Source organism: Geotrypetes seraphini, chromosome 10 (genome assembly GCF_902459505.1).
Source record: "Geotrypetes seraphini chromosome 10, aGeoSer1.1, whole genome shotgun sequence".
Classification (NCBI taxonomy): Eukaryota; Metazoa; Chordata; class Amphibia; order Gymnophiona; family Dermophiidae; genus Geotrypetes; species Geotrypetes seraphini.
In genome coordinates, this window is record NC_047093.1 from 143,146,677 (window position 1) to 143,163,538 (window position 16,862).

At 45.9% G+C, this 16,862-nt stretch overlaps 1 protein-coding gene across 1 annotated transcript in view; it reads left to right on the plus strand.

Annotated features, from left to right (window-relative positions):
• The first annotated feature begins 1,924 nt into the window (after nucleotides 1–1,924).
• The window catches only part of PTPRH (protein tyrosine phosphatase receptor type H), a 61,703-nt gene continuing 46,765 nt past the window's right edge, over nucleotides 1,925–16,862 (plus strand). The window contains 2 exon segments of the mRNA XM_033961452.1: nucleotides 1,925–2,023; nucleotides 2,369–2,534. Coding sequence (XP_033817343.1) covers nucleotides 2,478–2,534 — 57 coding nt within the window. The 5' untranslated portion in view covers nucleotides 1,925–2,023; nucleotides 2,369–2,477.

Below are 16,862 nucleotides of genomic sequence, written 5' to 3' on the forward strand. Positions count from 1 at the left end.
CATCTGGAGCACCACAGCGCCGGCAGTCCGCAGTTGAGCAGAGCCCCGCCAGGAAAGCTCTCCGAGGAGAAATATACAGGCGAAGAGTCAATTTGTAATGTTGTTCCCACAAAACTGCATATTTACCATACAAAGGCAGCTTTTTGATAGCATTCAAAATTACTTCATCAGAAAATTCCATATTCAAATCCCCCACCCAAGCATCCCGTAATCGGAGACAATCAAGCATAGGGGATTCGTCCTTCAGATGTCTATGGTGAAATTTCAATGGGACAGGCTGTTGGGAACCAAATGTAAAGGCCTCCAACAACAATTCCCGACAGGAGGCCGAAAGATGAGTACTTGACAAGGAGGAAATGTAATGGCGGATCTGAAGGTAGGCATAGACATCTGTACGAGGAAGAGCAAATTCCTCGCAAAGCAGATCAAAGGGTTTGATCAAACCTTCATCATCAACTAAATGGAACAAGAAATGAATCCCCTTCGCTTCCCAATTCACAAAACTAGCATTGTCCACCCCAGGAGGAAAACGTGCATTATAGCGTAATGGTAAAAAGGGAGAGACCGTAGAGCTAAGGGAATGAAACTTACATACCCAGTGCCAGGCCCGTCGAAGAAGGCAATGCAACAACGCACTGGGCGCAGTTTCCCATTTGGAAAGTAAAGAGGAGTGAAGAAATGCACTAAAGTGGGTAGAGGCAAAGCAAGAAAGTTCCAAGGAGGTGTTAGTAAATGTGGAGGTACCGCTAAAAAGATCATTAATGTGGCGCGTGCCACAAGCAATCGTTAAGAAACGAATATTCAACAACCCCAAACCACCCTTATACCAAGGGGAGGCCGCCCTCCGATAGGGAAGGCGAGCACACTTGCCCATCCAGAGAAACCGTTGCACCATGCGCACAAGACGCTTTTCATCATGGGGGAACAGATAAAGGGGAAGAACCTGAAACACATACAGCCACTGTGGTACAACAAGCATATTATAGAGGCTCACCCGGCCCAACAAAGAAATAGGTAGACCCCGCCACAGCTGCAACCGTGTCTCAAAGGTAGAAAACAAAGAGCGGACATTTAAAGAGTAGAGGCAGGCAAGATCCATGGGAATGCGTACCCCTAAATATTGAAGCTCAGACTCCGAACCCCTCCAAGAAGTACGAACTTCCGGGCAAGAAGGCAAAGCCAAGGGAGAGGGAGAGGGAGAGGCCGGAATGAAAACCAAATTCCGAAATAAGATCTAACGCGAGGGGCAAAGAAACCTCAGGAGAGGTCAGAATCAAAAACATATCATCTGCAAAGGCCAACGTCTTCAAGGACTCACCCGCGACCCGAAGGCCCCGCACCTCATCGGTGTGGTGCAAAGTACAAAGTAAGGGTTCCAAAAAGAGCAGAAAAAGTAGAGGAGATAGGGGGCAGCCCTGTTTAACACCCCTGAGTAGAAGGTGTCCTTTATAACAGGGACATTATGTTTTTACAATAGGGGCTTTTGAGACCGTATATCCTTTTAATGAGGTTCCCAAGGACAGAGTGTCCTTATATGAGGGACTCTCTTAGTAGGATATGTCCTTATAACAGGGACTCTCGAGAGAGTATACAGTACATATGTCCTTTTTAAAGGAAGTTCATAGGAAAGGGTGTCCTTATAACAGAGGCTCTTGGGAGGGTGTGAGTGTGAAAATATGTACTTTGGTGAGAAATGTATTTGTAAATGTCCTTACTACAGGGGCTGGCAAGAGAGTAAGTCCTGTTACTGAGGGGTTCTCTGGAGAGGGTGTCCTTAGAACAGAAGCTCTTTGTGCAAAGCAGGAAGGATTAGTGTTTCTAGTCTTCTGGGAATATAAAGTTTCATTTTTCTGTTGACACAAAGGGGCGCTTCCAGTTTGCAAAACAAGTCTGTATGTGAGTCCATTGAACTGGGTATGACCGACACAGCTATATGTGACACTCGCACTGTCCTGATTGTGCGAGTGAGTGTGAAGCTTGCACTGTCACTGTCTGTGCTATACCTGTCCTCTGGCCCTTGCGTGTATGTCACTAGCTCTGGTTTGCTCTGTTTAACTTCCTTCTTCTGTTAGGGAGGAGACCATGAAAAACGAGAAACGAGGAGGCTGGCCCAGGGTAAAGTCCTTACTGGCAGGGAAGCTCACCGAGTCAGGTGCCCTGCCTGAGTCTGTCGTTCCCACCTGCAAGCTGTCCCTGGGCACCCTGAGTAGGGGAGAGGGCAGAGAGAGCACTCCTGCAATCACCAGGCTTGGGGAGCTCTGTTTCTCTCTGGGTGCTGGTCTGGTGCATTTCTTTTGGCAAAGTTTTCCTTTTCCGTTGGGCTAAGGCAATCTCTTAGCAAGTTCTTCTTTTTTCCTGTGGGTATTAGGCTGGTGCAGTCTCTCAGAGAGTCCTTTCACCTCCAGCAAAGAGGTCAGGTTGGTGCAGTCTCTCAAGAGGGTCCTACCTCTCTTCGGACCAAGCTCTGGGTTTATTCCATGAATCCTCTCCATCAGCACTTTGGACAATGGAAATCAGCGTTCCTGCTCTCTCTGGTAAGTGTCTGTCTTTCTTGGCTGATGGTGTGTCACTAAAGACTTATCAGACTGTTATACAAGGCACTGGGACAGAGAGACACCTGCTCCGCGACTTCTGCTTACACAGTTAAAGAATTTTCCCAGTCTCAGGGTCACATGTCTTGCTGGGTGGCGAAGAGATGGACTCCCTGGTTCCTGGGGTTTGTCTGTACCCCAATGCCAGGTTACTGCATGATGAGGTTAAGAGCAGGGAGAACACAGCCTGTGCATATAAGTCCATCACCACTCTGCAGAAACTGCCGAAAGGGAAAGAAAGCACCTATTAAGGGTAAAGCTAAGAGCAAAAAGGAAGGAAATGAAGCAGGAGAATCGATTTGGAGAGTATTTGGTGGGCAGAGTTTAAAACTCCATACTGTATAAGTGATGTATGTGCATAATGGCACGGACTATTTATCCTGCACAGGAAGGGAGAAAGATTTCTCCCTATATGTAACAGGTCAAAAAAATGTCCCACAATCTGACCCTATACTAATTTTCATGGGGTGAAAGGAGACCCTCTTCCTCAGGGCTGGAAGTCGGTGTGTGTGGTATATATAGGAGACCTATCTCTTTTTTCAGGTTAAGAGCAGTGTGCCAAGCGTAAAGGAGACCTGCCTTTTCCATGCATTCACATCTGTGTGTAGGGGGAGGAGAGGGTGGGGGGTCATAGGATCTAATGCAGTATGATTTCATAAGAAAGAGGTCTTGTCAGATGACCCCAATCAATGTCTTTGAACGGGTGAGAACCGAGTCGGATCAGGGACTTGGACTGTACTGAGGTCTTTGACGCAGTTCAGCACAAGCAACCTATAAATAAACTGAACGCCTACAATTGTGGCTCTAAAATAACTGACTGGGTTAGAAACTGGGTGGAGTGGGAAGTGACAGAGGTTGGAGAGCACGGAGGTCGCTCTGAGGAAAAGGGTGTTACCCGTGGCGTACCACACGAATCAAATTGGTGGTTGGCCTGACTCGTTCCTTTCACACCTGTTCCCCAAAGCCTTCTCCAGAGAGAGGGTTGACAAAGAGATTTCCCCCACCCGGCTCACCCCCTTTTATTCCGTACTTGTAACCCACCTGAGTCTGGTCTGGTCCGGTCCAACCCCGTGACCTCTCTGCCCAGGAACCCAGTAGCCACTAGTTGCTTTCTCATCCCCTGGGAAGAAGGCAAGGAAGGATGTTCACCCCCCCCCCCCCTTCTCCCCAGCAAGGGGAAACATCACCTATTCACTCTGGCCCAGGGGGGCTCCCTTGAACCATTCCTGATAAACCATGCCTCTGTTCTGACCTCTTTTGGGCCACTGAGATCATACCTGACCGCGCAATTTAGAGGAAATACAGAGCATGAAAACCTGTCCAACTGGTCAGGCTGGGAGCTCCAGATCCGAAAACATACATCTGAGAAAATATATCCATTTCTCACCATCTTCCCCCCTGCCCCAGCCCCATTCCTCAATCAGTCTCCGCTGTTCCTGGCCGGGCCTGAGAATTATTTGTGTGTTTTTCAAAGTAACGCAACTTTGAATAAGTTATGGCTTTAGTGAGGGGCAGGTTTTGAAGCAGAGAAGGCCACCTGGGTACAAACTGTTGAAAATTAGGCCTAGAGTGGTTTCAAAATGAAAATAAGGCTGAAAAATACCTAATCCTTCTACTAACAGTGTAATAGTAGATGTGCCATGGAGGTCACACCTGTGGTGTGGCTGGGATTCAGTGAGCCCTAGGCGGGAGGACCGAGATGGGGTCCCCCAGCACACGCATGCCTCACGCCTTGCGTTTTGTCGCCCACCAGATCCTCCACAGCTAATGGCATCAGAGATGGCACTAAAGGCTGCCTCTCTGTCCCTCAGGCCCTTTCTTCTGCCATGACGTTGTGGCAGAGGCAAGGTCACACTGTGGAGGACCTGATGGGTGGGTGAGTAGCTGAGTGCAGGGCGCAGAGACGTGCCGGACCATGGCACGTGGAAGGGAAAGTTCAGCTGCAGGTGGCCCTGGCTATTTTGCTGGGCTTGCTCGATGTTGCCTCTGGGTGACACACACCTCATGTGTCCACGCAGGAATGTGGATCGTGGAAAAAAATAGATGCATCTCACAATTCTTCACCCTCCAGACCTAAGGAGCGTAAATCTCAGTGGTGTACGGGCACCCCAGGTTCAGGGAGCTCGAGGGTGCTGGAGCGGTCACAGGTCTGCAGACTGCCTGTATGCGGCTATCGGCTCCACAGGCTCCTTCCCCCTCTGATATCAATTTCCTGTTTTAGGGTGAGGGACAAATAGAGTCGATGGCCATGCACAGGCATCCTGCGACTGATCCACACACCTTCCCACTGCTTAGAGGAGGGGTTGCTCCATCCCGGGCTCCTGCTCCGCCAGGCATGCCACAGGTAAATCTATAAGTGGGTGCCTACATGGAGAAGCTAGGAAAACACCTGTTTGAAACTTATCCTATAAAGAAAAGTAGCCGACTGCCCATCTTCATAGAATACAAGAATAAACCACCTTACACACTCCTGATTTGCTGCCTTGGGGCATTCTAATGAACGCAAAGCACCCCAACGGGGCAGAAAAGGCGGTTCCACACATAAGAACATGAGAACTGCCATCTCCGGATCAGACCTTCGGTCCATCAAGTCCAGCGATCCGCACATACGGAGGCCCAGCCAGGTGTACACCTGGCGTCTAATTTGCTTTTAAATCATAGAACGGTGGATTCCGCAAATAATCTCCTCTGGGAGAGCATTCCAGGTGTCCACTACTCATTGCGTGAAGCAGAACTTCCTGATATTTGTCCTGGACTTGTCCCACCTCAGCTTCAGTCCATGTCCTCTTGTCCGTGTCACATTGGACATTGTAAATAATTTTTTTTTTCCTGCTCTATTTTGTCGATTCCTTTCAGTATTTTGAAAGTCTCGATCATATCCCCTCGCAGTCTCCTTTTCTCAAGGGAGAACAATCCCAGTCTCTTAAGTCGTTCCTCGTATTCCAAGTTCTCCATACCTTTTATTAGCTTCGTTGCTCATCTCTGCACCCTCTCCAGCAGTTTTATATCCTTCTTTAGGTTGGGAGACCAATGTTGGACACAGTATTCCAAGTGTGGTCTGACCATTGCCCTATAAAGCGGCATTATAACTTTCTCCGATCTACTCGTGATTCCTTTCTTTATCATGCCTAACATTCTATTTGCTTTCTTTGCCGCTGCCGCGCATTGTGCCGATGGCTTCAGGGTCCTATCAATCCTTTTCTTGTTTCACCTGACACAAAAATACACATGCCCGTTTAAGTTTCAGTGCGGATCTGGAAAGGGGGCATGGCCACAGGAAGGGGCACAGGTGGGTGGGGGGGGTTCCCTTAAAATTCACTGAGCGCTATGAAAATAGCACAGATCCACGTCCAGTTTCAGTTGATGTAACTCTTTGTGCCCAAAATTGAGCACAGATCCCAATACTAGCACTGGTTTATGGGGTGCTGGTCCCAGTTTAAACATTACAGAATACCGTTCAGTGTCATTTACTGAATCCAGGCCTATGTGTGTAATCAGGTTTAGGATGAGCTGATGAGCGCTTTGAAAGGAAATCCAGTAACTTAGATCGTGAGGAAAGCGCTGGGCAGACTTTTACGGTCCGTATCCTGCAAATGACGAGATGGTTTGGGTAGGCTACAATGAGCTTCGACAGCAGAACGAGACTTGGGGGTAATCGTCAGTGAGGACATGAAGTCTGCCAATCAAGTGGAGCAGGCTTCGTCCAAGGCAAGACAAATCATGGGCTGCATACGAAGGGGTTTCGTCAGTCGTAAGGCGGAAGTCATTATGCCATTGTATAGATCCATGGTGAGGCCCCACCTGGAATACTGTGTGCAATTCTGGAGGCCGCATTATCGCAAGGATGTGCTGAGACTGGAGTCGGTGCAAAGAATGGCCACCCGGATGGTCTCGGGACTCAAGGATCTACCATACGAAAAACGGCTTGACAAATTACAGCTATACTCGCTCGAGGAGCGCAGAGAGAGGGGGGACATGATCGAGACGTTCAAGTATCTTACGGGCCGCATCGAGGCGGAGGAAGATATCTTCTTTTTCAAGGGTCCCACGACAACAAGAGGGCATCCGTGGAAAATCAGGGGCGGGAAACTATGAGGTGACACCAGGAAATTCTTTTTCACTGAAAGAGTGGTTGATCGCTGGAATAGTCTTCCACTACAGGTGATTGAGGCCAGCAGCGTGCCTGATTTTAAGGCCAAATGGGATCGGCACATGGGATCTCTTCACAGGGCAAAGGTAGGGGAGGGACATTAAGGTGGGCAGACTAGATGGGCCGTGGGCCCTTATCTGCCGTCTATTTCTATGTTTCTATGTTTCTATGACAGCAACTCCGGTAGTCAGAACTTAAGGACAGCCCAGAAATATCAAAGAAAAAAAAGACAATGTGATTTAACCATGAATTTATCATATTTTTCGCTCCATAAACAGCGCAGGCCCAAGCAGGAGCACAGAAAACTTTGCTCCTGACCGCCGCGCTCTTCTGACCTCCTTGCCGCTGGCCGGGGAAAAAAGAAGAGGAGACAGCTAGGGAGGGAGGGATCACTCTGGACCACCAGGTAATTTGCAAGCGGTCAGGTGGGCAGCGGGCGGCCAGGCGGGGTTTTAAAAAGGTGCAACGGACGGCGGTGGGCATGCAGGGGGATGGGATGTTTTACAGAGGTGTAGCGGGTATGTGATGGGGCAGCAGGCAGGGTGTTTTACCAAGGTTCGGTGGCAGGAAGGGTGTTTTTAAACAGTACGGGGGGGGGGGGTGTAATTTTTTTGTACCTTCGCTACATAAGACGCACCGAGAGTTCCACCCACTTTTGGGTAGAAAAAAAGTGCGTCTTAAGGAACAAAAAAATACGGTATAATGCAAGTAACTTTTGGGCAAATTAGATGGACCATTCAGATCTATATCAGCTGTCATGTACTATATAGCTTTGTTACTTGGTCTCTATCCCATCTCTGCTCGTGTTAGTCCGCACCTTTCCATCTTAACAGAACACCACGTAGCCACAAAACAGAGCCTGCTTCTAATAATGTAAAGACTAGGGGACACTCGATGAAGTTACAGGGAAATACTTTTAAAACCCATAGGAGGAGCTATTTTTTTCGCTCAGAGAATAGTTAAAGCTCTGGAACGCGTTGCCAGAGGTTGTGGTAAGAGCAGATAGCGTAGCAGGTTTAAAAAAAGGGTTGGACAAGTTCCTGGAGGAAAAGTCCGTAGTCTGTTATTGAGAAAGACATGGGGGAAGCCGCTGCTCGCCCTGGATCGGTAACCGTGGAATGTTGCTACTCCTTCGGCTTTGGCCAGGTACTAGGGACCTGGATTGGCTACCGGGCTTGATGGACCATTGGTCTGACCCAGTAAGGCTATTAAGAACATAAGAACATAAGCAGTGCCTCCGCCGGGTCAGACCATAGGTCCATCCTGCCCAGCAGTCCGCTCCCGCGGTGGCCCAAACAGGTCACGACCTGTCTAAATCACCAGAAGGGGCCCCCATGCCACCTCGGTTTCCTAATTGAGTCCTATCTTCCCATCAAAGTCCTAGCCCTCCGGTCTTGCACCTGCACGACCTGGTTGGGTTTCTACATTTATTTTCTGGTTAGCTTTCTCAGTATCCCACGATCCCTTTATCCCTCAGGAATCCATCCAGTCTCTGTTTGAATCCCTGTACCGTACTCTGCCTGATCACTTCCTCCGGTAGCGCATTCCAAGTGTCCACGACCCTCTGGGTGAAAAAAAACTTCCTTGCATTCGTTCTGAACCTATCTCCCTTCAGTTTCTCCGAGTGCCCCCTCGTACCTGTTGTCCCCTTCAGCCTGAAGAATCTGTCCCTATCCACCCTCTCTATGCCCCTCATGATCTTGAAGGTCTCTATCATATCACCCCTGAGCCTCCTTTTTTCCAGAGAGAAGAGCCCCAGCCTATCTAACCTCTCAGCATATGAGTAGTGTTCCAGCCCTCTTACCAGTTTCGTTGCTCTCCTATTCTTATGTTCTTATACCACAGAAAGGCAATATATCAAATCCATGACTATTTTCCCCTCTACTTTTAATCTAGCCGCTGGAACGTATGCCAGCAGTTTTTCTGTCAGTATTTAGAAAGAGAATGGGATGGGAAGATGGCAAGTTTGAGGATTGCCACATTCATGGCATCTGATAGAAATCTGCCTATTTCTCGCCTCCTTATGCATTGCAGAAAGTGCAACTAGGACCACCAAGGTTGTAATAGTCAACATTAAAGTCATCTGATTTTGCGTTCTAATCTTTTGGGTTGTTTTCGCTGCGTTGAATTTGCTTAACTGATTTTGACTGAGCCTAGGAAGTTGCAGTTGTTCAGAATACCTAAGTATCTCTGATTATTTAAATTTGTACAATATAATGTTGGTAAAAATCTATGAAACAAATTGCATATATCTGGTGCGTAACTGGACCTAATCTATTTTCTTCTCTGATTCTGATTTAACTGCAAAGCCTGATGACAAGAGAGGGCCTAATTCCATTTATAAAAACTGGCTTTCTGATAGAAGATTAAAGTTCCTTACACCAGGGTGTACAAACTTTCACATGGTTAAATGGTGAAGTGAAAGAGGCTATTAGAACGAAACTACCACCTTTAAAAATAGAGAAAGGATCTAAATGAAGAAAACAGGAAGCAGTATAAGCACGGGCAAGTTAGATGCAAAGCATTGATATAGAAGGCTGTGAAAGAATTTGAAAAGAAACTTGCTTTAGGAGCAAAAACTCAAAGCAATAACTTTTTCAAGTACATTAAAAAAAAGAAAGCCCCCGAGGAAGTCAGCAGTTAGATCATCAGGGAGTAAAAGTTTCAAGTTTATTTCGTATTTGATAAAATTGCTTTTTTCAAAGATTACAAAGTGAACTCTCAGGGAGGTTAAGACCACAGTGGAGAGACTAAATTAATTTTTAGATTCTATATTTACTGAAGAGGATGGTGAAGATACAGAAAAACTGAAAGAATTGCTGTGAAACCTGGAAGAAGTAAAAAGCCAAACTGCTAAGTTAAAGAGCAGCAAATCACCTGGACTAGATGGTTTACACCCCAGGGTACTAAAAAAAACCCTCAAATATGAAATTGTCGATCTACTATTAGTGATCTGTCATTAAAATTATCTGTGGTACCAGAAGATTGGAGGATGGCCAATGTAATGCCAATTTTTAAAAAGGGTTCCAGGGGTGATCTGGAAAATTACAGACCAGTAACTCTGATTTCAGTGCTGGGCAAAATAGTGGAAACTACTGTAGTATAAAAAAATAAAATTACAGAACACATAGACAAACAGTGATTTAATGGGGCAGAGTTAACTAGGATTCAGGCAATGGTAAAGTGAACTGGTTGATGTAAGTGTGTCTAGATTTTCAGAAAGCTTCTGACAGAATCCTTCATGAGAGACTCCTGGAATAGAAAACAATTTTCTGCTGTGGATTAGGATCTGGTTAATGGATAGAAAACAGAGGGTAGGACAGACTTAAATATCTTAATCTGTATACTTTGGAGGAAAGGCAGGAAAGGGGAGATATGACAGAGACATTTAAATACCTACGTGATGTAAATGCGCACAAGTTGAGTCTCTCTCATTTGAAAGGAAACTTTGGAATGAGAGAGCATAGGATGACGTTAAGAGGTGATAGGCTCCGGAGTAATCTAAACTAAACTAAACTAAACCTTAGGTTTGTATACCGCACCATCTCCATAGTCGTGGAGCTCGGCACGGTTTACAAGAATTGTGGTGAGAAAGGAACTCCAAGGAAAGGGCTGGATGAAGATCGGAGGAAAGAAGAATGTTAGAGGGCTAAGATGTCAGATGAGGAGGGAGTGTTAGATTTTTGAGAAAAGCCAGGTTTTCAGATGTTTACGGAAGGGTTGGAGAGAACTCAGGTTCCGAAGAGGGGAGGTAAGGTTGTTCCAGAGCTCGGTGAATCTGAAGGGGAGGGAAGTCCCCAGTTTTCCTGGGTGGGAAATGCCTTTTAATGAGGGGAAGGATAATTTCGATTTTTGGGTAGGTCTGGTGGTATTAAGATTTGAGGAGTTCCAAGAAAGTGGAATTAATGGAGGAAGGATGCCGTGGAGGATCTTGAAAGTTAGGCAGATGCATTTGAAGTGGACTCTGGAAATTATCGGAAGCCAGTGAAGCTTGAAAAGGAGCGGTGAGACGCGATCGAATTTACTTTTTGCAAAGATAAGCTTGGCCACGGCATTTTGAATCCGTTGGAGTCTGTGAAGGTTTTTCTTCATTAAGCTTATGAAGATAGAATTGCAATAGTCCAGTCTGGAGAGGATGATGGATTGGACGAGAACGGCAAAATGTTTTTGATGGAAACAGGATCTTACTTTCCTCAGCATGTGTAGGCTGAAGTAGCATTTTTTTACCAGGGAGTTGAGGTGGTCATTGAAGGACAATGTAGAATCAATAATGACGCCCAGGACCTTGCTGGAGAATTCAAGCTGCAGAGTGGAGCCAGAGGACAGTGGGATTGAGGTGGGTAGCTGAACTAATTTTGGGCCAAGCCAAAGTAGTTTTGTCTTGGATTCATTCAATTTCATTTGGACGGTGTGGGCCCAAGATTGGAGGTTCGAGATACAAGAGGATATGTTCTCTGAGAGATTAGTGAGGTTCGAGTCGGTCTCGAGAAGGACAAGGATGTCATCAGCATAGGTGTAAATTGTTTCAAGGGGGGATAGATGGAGGAGTAATCTGAGGAAATACTTTTTTACAGAAAGGGTGGAACAGTCTCCAGGTTGAGGTGGTGGAGACAGACTGTGTCTGAATTCAAGAAAGCCTGGGATAGTCACGTGGGATCTCTTAGAGAGAGGAAGAGATGATGGTTACTGTGGATGGGCAGACTGGATGGGCCATTTGGCCTTTATCTGCCATCATGTTTCTAAGTTTCTATATCAAGTAAAAAGAATCCTTCCTTGATGAAGTGAGAAAAGCAAACGGCCAGAAAATTATATTTTGTTAGAATGTAAAAAATACTACTACTACTACTAATTATTAGTATGTGAAGGGCGAGTCCTCAGTTTTCACAACTTTGCGCCAGATAGCCATAAAGGCAAAGTTGTCACTCTGTATATCCAACATGGTTCACTTGTGAAACATCCCTGGACTTACTCCCACATTGCAATTCACAGTGAAAATTATGATGTATATGTGAAATTTTTTTTTCCAAAAATCACCAAAAAAAATATAGAATATAATCTGTCTGCATTCAACGGAATCTGTTTTGGAGGACAAATCCCCCTTCCTTGGGAATTGTAGCACTGCTCGTAGTGACTCAGGAAACACCAATCCAGCGATCTGAAAACATGAAAGGCGAGACTGAAAATGGTGCGGTGGTATTAGCTCCGGCACTCATACAACTTTGAATAGTTTTTTGTCCAATTTCTAGATCATTTATAAATATGTTAAATAGCTCCGGTCCCAGTACGTATCCATGTAGCACTCCACTATTTACCCTCCCCCATCGAGAAAAATAGCCATTTAACCCTACCCTCTGTTTTCTGTCCAATAACCAGTTCCTAATCCACAACAAAACATTGCCTCCTATCCCATGATCCTTTAATTTTCTCAGAAGTCTCTGAAAATCTACATAGACTACATCAACTTGCTCATCTTTATCCACATGTTTATTCTCGCCTTCAAAGAAATGAAGCAAGTCGGTGAGGCAAGATCTCCCTCGGCTGAACCCATGCTGAATCTGTCCCATTAAACCATGTTTGTCTACATCAGTGGTTCTTAACCTTGTTGGCGATACTGAACCCCACCAGTTTCATATGCGTGTTCACCGAACCCTTCTTTATTGGAAAAATAAAATATGATTTTTACAAATTCAAAACATAGGTATACAAATCCCTTGCAGCACAGATAGGCCAAGCGATGTTGCGTGATCACCTGCAGCCAATTATGGACAAGCAGGGCGTATCATCACGAATCATAAGCGCTTCGGTCACGTTCAATCATCTATCAGTTAAATCACAAATTTTGATCAGGAATTGATTGATGTATATAAGGCGTTAGTTACAGATTGATAGATCAAGAAACCGAGTACACGATCAGTCTTGATCAAAATCACTGAATAACTGATAGATGATTGAACGTGACCGAAGCGCTATATGAGTCGGAGGTGTGTTTTAACCTCCGCCGAACCCGCGAGACTGACTCAACGAACCCCTGGGGTTCGGTCAAACCCAGGTTAAGAACCACTGGTCTACATATTATGTAATTTTATTTTTTATATTAGTTTCCACTATTAACGCCGAAAACTAAAGTCAGGCTTACCGGTCTGTAATTTCCCTTGTTAAAAATCAGTATTATATTAGTCACCCTCCTCATGTATTATGGATGATTTTAGCTACACGTTACAGATCACTTAATAGCAGATCAGCAGTTTTATGTTAACATTGTGCTGGATCAATCTGACCTACTTGGTTTGCTTAGTTTTCTCTTTTGTGTGTCGATGTTTTAGTGCCTGACATATTTATGGTGCTGCCCTTTCCTAGGTAGCTTTTTGTTGTGTGACTCATGGAAGTTGTTATTGTATGTTAGGACTGCACTGTTCCTGGTATGCCAGGTACTGGATTGTAATCACACCTTTCTGAATAGTAGCTCGAGGCAAGCTATATTCAGGTCTTTTTCTGTCCCTGTAGGACTGTAAGTTCTGTACCTGGGGCAATGTGACAGGTCCAGGATCTCAAGGAGCAGCACTGGGATTTGAATTCTGGCTTCCCTGGTTCTTAGCCTGCTGGTCTAACTATGATGTGTATACCATTTCTGTTACAATGCTGCAGACCATGACATGGTCAACAGGAAGATGCTGGACTGGCTAATTAGGGGTGTCTTGAAAACAAGAATTAAAATTCCTGCATATGTTTCTGGAATACTGCTGCTTATGTAGTATTATTTTGATTTCTTTTGGTGCATAATTCCTCTGAAATCACTTCCGGGTCATGGGTCCAGGAAGTGATGTCGGAAGGAAAGCTAACGCCAGCACGAGCAGCAGGCCAAAGAAGCTGGTCGTGCTGGTGAAGATTTAGAGAGGTACAGGGGTGGGACAGGAAGGTGTGAGTGTGGCGGGGGTGGGCACCTCCTTCCCTCGCTATGCCACTGATAATACCATCAGCTGGGAAGGCAGCTGGTAAATACTGAAGGGGACCTTCCCTGTTGTGTTCAAAAGTTTCACTACTGTCCCCAAACCAAGATGTTTCTGACTATATTCCTTTTGAACCACGTTTCCCACCCTCCAGTCACCTTCCACCACCATGAGAAAGCAGTTGAGCAGAGTAAACATAGAAACATAGAAGATGACGGCAGAAAAGGGCTATAGCCCATCAAGTCTGCCCCTCTGCTTACCCACCCCCTGTCTATGCCCTAATGACCCAATTTTCTTATCTTGACCCTCGTAGGGATCCCACATGGGTATCCCATTTATTCTTAAAGTCTGGCACACTGTCTACCTCGATCACCTGCACTGGAAGCTTGTTCCAATGATCAACCACTCTCTCTGTGAAGAAATACTTTCTGGTGTCGCCATGAAATTTTCTGCCCCTGAGTTTGAGTGGGTGCCCTCTTGTGGCCGAGGGTCCCTTGAGAAAGAAAATATCATCTTCCACTTCGACACGTCCCTTGAGGTACTTAAATGTTTCGATCATGTCTCTCCTCTCCCTACGTTCCTCGAGAGTGTAGAGCTGCAATTTGTTCAGTCTCTCTTCATACGAGAGACCCTTGAGCCCCGAGATCATCCTGGTGGCCGTCCGCTGAACTGATTCAATTCTGCGCACATCTTTGAATCGGTTCCGAGGGGAGCTCGGAACAATTTACATGAATCTATTCAGATACTCAAGCATTTCCCCTATCTGTCCTGGTGGGCTTTAACCATTGTGCCACACTCTTTAAGAATTTTGTGTGAAAGACTCCATCTCCCAAGGTGCAGTAGAGGTAAAGGAAGGACTTAGTTGGGTCTTCTTTAGCAGACACAGAACCACTTGGACTAACTGTGGCTTCTGGACTTAAACTCCTATCCCCAAACCCAGTCCTGGAAGCCACCTAACAGGTCAAGTTTTAGGATAACCCAGAGCCTTCTTTTTTATATATAGAAAAGGCTTCAATTAGATGCTTTCCTAGTATCTAAACCTAGCCGTCCTCTTATAGATTTACCCTCCAGAAGTCTGGAGGGTGAAGGAGTGTCGGATACATCCATTTTCCAAGATCCACACACGAGTGTGTGGCCTTTATTAATTCACTAAGGAAAGTCTTCTTTTATTTTTGAAACTATTCTATGCTTAATTTCCAACAGATTTCACCCAGGTGACCTTCTCTACTTCAAAAATATCCTCTCACCCCAGCCATAAGTGATCAGTACGTGAAGCCCATACACCTATGGCCTTTCCTTCTGGAATCTCCAAAATCTGACCCATTAGGTGAGGCCCCAAGTACCGATTGAGCAAATCCTGGTTCTGCTGGGTCTTTGGACCGGTGACTTGGAATCCTCTACACCTCTTCCTTTCTGTGGAGGGATCTTACCGTGAGTCTAGTCCTGTGTCCTGCTCCCCCCCCCCCATCCCCACAGCCTCCCATCTTGCTAGTGTGATAAGCAAATGAAGCACCCGGGTCACCTGTTCATTCTCTGCTGGCAGGCATAGCCCAAAAATAGCACCAGCGGCACACACAGAGGACAATTGACTATATTATTTCTGAGCTGTTGACAAAACACAGGAATTTGTGGTGGCTGAAAACCTGAAACGGAACAGAAAAAGAGCGGCTCTAGGGCAAGGTGTGGCTGCCAGCCAAGTACCAGCAAGCCAGGGGATGGAAGCTGCTTGCTGCAAAACATCAGCAGGCCCCTACCACTCCCGGAGCAGCGGGATTTGGTACTAAGCCCCCTCATTAATTTGGTAGCCAAATTTACATGCCGATTCTGTACATACATTTATGGTGTACAAGCTCTGTTCTACATTTTCTATGCTTATCTTGGGAATAAATGCAAGCGGAACGTTTAAAGGGGAGGGTCTTGGGTGGATCAACATTTATGCACATAATGTCTAGAAAATCAATTTGTTTCATGAATACAATCTGTGATTTTATCTCAGATTATTGCAGTGTTCCTTATGCGGGTATTTCTGTCACTTTTCATGGTAGCGCTTTATGGTATGGCCACACCTTGAATACTGTGTGCAAGTCTTAAAACAGATATAGCGGAATTAGAAAATGTTCAGAGAAGGGTGACGAAAATGATTAAGGGGATGGGATGACTTCCCTATGAGGAAAGGTTAAGCGGCTAGGGCTTTTCAGCTTGGAGAAGAGACGGCTCAGGGGTGATATGATAGAGGTCTATAAAATATTGAGTGGAATGGAAAGGTAGATGTGAATCGTTTGTTCACATTTTCCAAAAATTCCAAAATGGCGGCCAGGACCTCCCACAATGATCTCACCAGGCTGCCGCAGGAAGTTCTGGCAGCCATTTTGGATGAGGAAGTTGTGGGAGCAAGAGTGACTGGGGATTGCTCTTACTCAGAAGCCACTAATAAACCACCAGGCTGTTTAAAACAAAGATAGGCCGGGGAAGGGCCTTCGGGTGGGTGACTTGCCAGATGGCCAGCCCTCTTCTGGGGGGCTGGGGATGTTGCGGCAATGGCTGGTCCAGGAGGATCCACGAGGTGCTGTTTTTGGTTTTGGTGCCGAATTTCGGTTTTGGTGCCGATTCGGTTTTGGTTGGCCTCTAATTCTATAATGAAATTGGGGTGCTCAGCGGACTGCGTCTAGGCAATCTAATTGTAGTCCCTCTTACAGAAGCACCCCCTATGGTAATTTATACAAGGTCGCCTAATGTTAGGCGCTGGAATAGCCCGCGCTCACGGCAGTTAGGTGCATTTAGAACTTGCGTTTCTAGAATACCAGTGTAAGTCTAACTTTAGGCCAGTTCAGCGGCTGTGGTTGGTTCTCGTGCCTAAATTAAGACAGTTATGAGCATAACTGCTACTTTTGTGTTACCTGTGCCCACATTGCCTGACCCGGCCAGGCCCCTCCTCGTAGTCGCATATTTTGTAGAATCACAACTGTAACTGCTACTAATGCCAATTAGTACTAATTACCAGCAATTATAGCCAAGCACGTATTATATTAAGTTATGCATGTAAACTTTCAGAGTTCTAAAACCTACGTCTGCTAAGCTTAAGGAAATTCTTAGGATTGGGGGGTTTGCGTCTCAGGATCCTAGGCTCCTCTACCTTAAGGACGTAAATCACTTTATGAGAATCTTTCCATCAGA